This window comes from Sinocyclocheilus anshuiensis, unplaced genomic scaffold, assembly GCF_001515605.1.
Source record: "Sinocyclocheilus anshuiensis isolate Anshui unplaced genomic scaffold, SAMN03320099.WGS_v1.1 scaffold1215, whole genome shotgun sequence".
In the NCBI taxonomy this organism is placed as follows: domain Eukaryota; kingdom Metazoa; phylum Chordata; class Actinopteri; order Cypriniformes; family Cyprinidae; genus Sinocyclocheilus; species Sinocyclocheilus anshuiensis.
The window spans coordinates 950,388-955,611 of record NW_015540933.1 but is presented as its reverse complement, the minus strand read 5'-3'; the positions used below and the strand labels follow the sequence as shown (position 1 = coordinate 955,611).

Sequence of the window (5,224 nt, the reverse complement as noted above, 5' to 3'; positions counted from 1 at the left end):
TGCTTGAGGGTTAACATTCTGAACGGAAGCTTGTGAAAGGCCCGGTTCAGAGTCCTCAAATTCAGGATTGGTCTGAGCCCCCCGCCCTTCTTGGGTACAATAAAGTACAGGCTGTAAAACCCCTTCTTCATTGCGGCCAGGGGGACATGCTCGATTGCACCCTTTTCGAGAAGGGTTGCAACCTCTGCCAGAAGAACACCCGCATTCTCGCCTCGTACTGAGGTAAACAGAATGCCGCTGAACTTAGGTGGCCGCATGGTGAACTGAATTGCATAGCCGAGGCGAATGGTTCTAAGGAGCCATTGGGAGGGATTGGAGAGGCTTAACCAAGCATCCAGATACCCTGCCAATGGTCTCAAAGGAACCATGTTCGACGTACCTCGGGCAGGGTTCCTGTGGCTGAGCGGAGTGGAAGGCGCTGTGGTAGGAGGTGAAACGTCCTGTAAAACACACCGCGTCTTGTCCGCAGAATCTGTCACATGTGCCACCGATGGATGAGGGAACATGAGTTCGCCAGCATGCGTCGTGTTGGCTGAGTGATAGACCCTTTGCATTTGAACGTGAGGAGACAGAGTGTCTGTGTCCAAACAGGTTCTGATGCATGGTTTCAGCGTCTGGCCGTCGCAAATGGGAGGGTGTGTATGTGAGACCCACAAATACTGTGTGTGTGACCCAAAGAAGAAGGAAATTGCTCTTTTATTGACCAGGTGGTGGCTATCTGCCAGGTGGCAGACAGCCGTGGTGGAGCCGAATCCACCTCCCGTCCTCCCGTCTCCAGGCTGGCCAGGCTGGCCAGATGGTCCCTCCTCCCTGGGTCACCCGTCTTAGGAATGCTTTGAAGTCTTCCTGGTGCAGGAACGCTTTGAAGCCTTGCGAGGGTTCCTGGTGCCCTGATGACGAGCTGGCGGTGCCACATTCCTGCGAGTGGTGGGCCGTTGGTCAAGCTTGACTGAAGGCCCGGGCTGTTGTGGGGCCTCAGCAGTCCTCACAGGGGGCCGTCCCCGGCGACGAGCAGACGGGGGCTGCTGACTCGGGGGTGCAGGAGCAGGACCTGACCCACGCCGAGGCTTGTTGACCTTGTTGACCTCCATCTGCTTCTTCACCGTGGAGAACTGCTGGGCAAATTATTCCACATTGTTACCAACCTGTGGAAATCACCCTCCCCAGAGCCTGCGCCGTGACCTTCGTAGCCCAGAGGGCATAGTCACTCGCCGAGCGCAGTTCCTGCAGTACCTCTGGGTTGGGACAACCCTCGTGCAGCTCTTTCAACGCTTTGGCCTGGTAGACCTGCAGGATGTCCATAGCGTGCAGGGCGGACGCAGCTTGACCAGAAGCTGCATAAGCCTTCGCCACTATGGACGAAGAGAACTTACATGCCCTGAACGGGAGTCTCGGACGGCCCCGCCAGGTGGCAGCGTTTTGCGGGCAAAGATGCACCACAATCGCTCTCTCCACCTGGGGAACCTCCGTATATCCCCTTGCTGGACCCCCATCGAGGGTGGTCAAGTCACCTTTATTTATATAGCGCTTTTAACAATACAGATTGTGTCCAAGCAACTTTACAGTATTAAATAGGACTGAGCGCCCATAGGTGCTTGCTCAGCCGAGTCATCTGTTTCCGATGGCTCAAGCCCGCTCTCCGATGCTGTGATCGACAGCTCGTCCTGCTCGCGAGCCCTGAATGAGAGATTGAGCCCACCCAGGGAAGGGCTCTCAAACTCATCCGGAAACTCGACCGGTAAGCACGAAGCAAGGGACGAACGGGAAGCTCGCGGGGATTGCCCCGGCGAAACTAATCCCTCCTCCCCATGCTCTTCCATGGCGCACATCGCTGCGGCATCATACCCAGAGGTAGAAGGACCAGAGCGGCAAGCAGCCGCGGTGACTCGGGGTCTTTTGGCGAAGAACCCGAGCTGCGGGCGCAACGTGCCAATGGGAAGTGCCTCGCAAGCGGGGCACGAACCATCCACAAGTGCTGCCTCAGCGTGAGTACGGCCCAAACACTGAATACAATGCTCGTGCCTTTCGTCTTTCGAGAAGTGCCAACCGCAACCAGAAACACACGGATGGAAAGGCATGATGAAACACACAATTCCACCCGTGTAGCTCTTTCAGAGAAATTGTACTCTTTTAGAGGGAATTTGCTCTTCTAGAGATCGCAGTTGAAGCACTCAGGGGTACTCTCACAACACTTATCTGTGTATGAGTAGGGAGAGACAGCTGACTGTGCCTTAGATCCAATGATGAAGATCGCAACTTCTCCATGAGAGACACTACATTCGGCTCCGAAAAACAGTACGAGTGAGCAGATCTCTCACAACACTTATCTGTGTATGAGTAGGGAGAGACCGCTGACTGTGCCTTAGATCCAATGATGAAGATCGCAACTTCTCCATGAGAGACACTACATTCGGCTCCGAAACACAGTACGAGTGAGCAGATGCCAGCTATGCAGATTCTGCACACCCAATTTCATTGGCCTTTTCTCAAAGATGTCAGAGGTGTTTGGGTTTCCAAGAGCGACCCCTAGTGTTGTACACTCGACACAACGTCGGAGTGAGCGACAGAAAGGGAACCCATCTTGTCTTTTTAATTTGTCTGCTACTGCATTTGCATTTAGTTCTGTTGTGTCGGGACTGATTTGGGCTTGATTAGATATTGATTGCTATTCTTGTGATTGCAGCCAGTGTGTTTTTAAATCAGACTCCTCTTCCTCTCTTAGTTTATTCTTTCTTTCTTTTTCTTCTTTTTCATTTTAATTTGAAACTCTGAGTAGGTAATAAGAAAACATTATACATAAGACATTTAAAATATCTACTGGAGGTGGAAGGAATTATCAAAGTACATGTGTACTAGTACATGTACACTAGTTATTTTTGCTGATTATTCAAAGAAAGTGTTTTTCTTTTTAATTAATGACAATATCTATTAAATTACATACTTTAAACCTGCAAAGTTCTCATTCATATCAAATTAATAAGTCCAGTGAAAGTGCAGAACATAAATACTAACATATAAAATTATCTAATTTACATAATGTCAGTTTCACAAATGTATATCCATGTGTTTGGTGAGTACATTTCTTATGATCCAAATATTCAACATAGCTATATTTAGCCTCTTTCATATCAGAATCTGGAGAAAATATCACAAGTGCTCAGCAACAAAAGATAACATCAAGCAATTCCAGAAGACTATTTTAAGGGTTCATACGAGCCACATTTTATCGAGAAGAGCCAGCGCTGTGAAATTTAATTTAGTTGCAATGCTGCGTGATTTTTAGCTGTATTAATGAGTTTAACAACTGACAAGCGACCGCTAGGAATAAAAAGTCAAGGCCCAAAGCGCTGCTCGGATTGGCATATAAACTCTAATAAACTCTAAATTATTTTGATGAATTCTAAATATGATTTATTTGCCAGGACCTGGTGAGTTTCTGTCTGGGTACTGGCAGTTATGGTGGAGATGGGTGCCTGGAGAGTAATTTCCAGCATATAAAAATTTACTGACTTCAGTGTGGGACATAGGAAGGTAATTGAAAGCAATATAAACAATCCATAAAGGTGAGTGGACATGCTTGACTTTGTACAAGTGGAGAGGCAAGGGGATGAGTGGCGACTTTAATCACAGAGGGCAATGGCGGAGACGGCGACCAATCGGACAATGCTGATGTATTCAGGGGTGGAGAATTGAGAAGGATGGATGCCCGAGAGGGTGAGAGATCGGTATGGGCCAGGTGGTTCATTGCCACCCAGCTGCGGTGGCACTCAGAGATGCCCTACTGAAGTCCTAGCTAAATCATTACCAAAAGATCTCTGCTCAGTGTGAACAGTGACTTCCTGTTTCGGCTCAAGGCTGTGTGGGCTGTGTGGGCTGCTCTGCTGCAAATCAGGGGTCAGCACTCATGGACTTATGCGCCCACAGAGAACATTTGGATTGATTGATGTTACTCTCACATCTTGCACTTGGATCCCGACATGCCTTTAAATCAGAGTAGATAATAGGTCTTCAACATAAAAAGCTTGAGAAACTTGGAAGGCACTGTGTGACTCCCCAACTTCCCAAAGTATAAGCGGGCAGTTTTCAGCTTTCACTGAACTATCGATCCCTCCTTGTGAGGGTGCAAGCCAAGCAGTTGTGCTTGGCAGCAAAGCCCAATTATGAAAATGGAGCCAAGCCTGTTCTTTGTAATTTCTCTGTATATTTAAGAATACTCCAGGGCCACCATTTAAAACTGTTTGGAGATAAACAATGCATTTAAAAGTGTTTGGATGGAGAGAACGCTTGCTGAGTGCAAAACAGAGCAGAGAAAGAGACAGACCCCTTTGCACTTGGTATTAACATGTGATTTCAGTGATCAGATCACAATTGGACAGCACTTGATCATATTAAAATCCAGAAGTAAATGCACCCAAGATCACTGAATTACATACATTTGCAATTGACCAGGGACAAATTCTGATCATGTTCAGCAAAGGTATAAATGATACTATGTATGTAATACCTATTGCATTACAAATAACCATTATCTTTCAATTTGATGAACTGGTTTCTGAAATCTTTATGCATTTACACACACATACACACACACACACACACACACAAGGAAATAATGAATATATTCATAATATAAATTAATATAATATATGCATTTTTCACAATGTGAGAGCAGAATATACAGAAAGAGCCAACAGCCCACAAAAGGACACTTGGTAAGAATAAAATATATCTTGCAATGGAATTTCTTGATGTCATCACCAAATATAAATAAATAAACAAATAAATAAATAAAATCTGAAATTAATTTAAAACTTATTTGTATTTTTAAATTTAATTAAATTTAATTTTTTGACATTGACATCGCAATAACTTCTGTGGTATTTTATGCCTGTGGGTTCTTGCCTTTTTCTTTATATTATTCTCTTATAATGTGAACAACACAACAGGCACATCTTGTGATCTGATCACCCCATGCAATGAACAACATCCTATGAATTATTACACTGGAAACTGTTTGGATTCCTTTGTTTTTCTTCGAAATCCTCACATTTCTTTCCTGGTCTATTTTCACAGGGGCACTTTAAAATATCATTTTCTAACCTAATCTTCACTTCTAATCTGTATTTTCATCCTTTACTGTGGGAATGTTTCTAAAGTAGAGAAACACAATAGACCATATACGGCAATATCTGTCAAGCTAGCAAATAGCACTTCGAATGATCCA

The 5,224-nt window shown here is 45.5% G+C and overlaps 1 protein-coding gene across 1 annotated transcript in view; it reads right to left on the bottom strand.

Annotated features, from left to right (window-relative positions):
- The window catches only part of LOC107689478 (catenin alpha-2-like), a 519,554-nt gene that overhangs the window by 40,540 nt on the left and 473,790 nt on the right, over positions 1-5,224 (bottom strand). Inside the window, exons 11-14 of the mRNA XM_016487473.1 lie at positions 1,234-1,352; positions 875-1,112; positions 380-440; positions 109-291 (exon numbers count right to left, since the gene is read on the bottom strand). Of these exons, the coding sequence (XP_016342959.1) occupies positions 109-291; positions 380-440; positions 875-1,112; positions 1,234-1,352 (601 nt within the window). The remainder of the gene's footprint in view (positions 1-108; positions 292-379; positions 441-874; positions 1,113-1,233; positions 1,353-5,224) is intronic.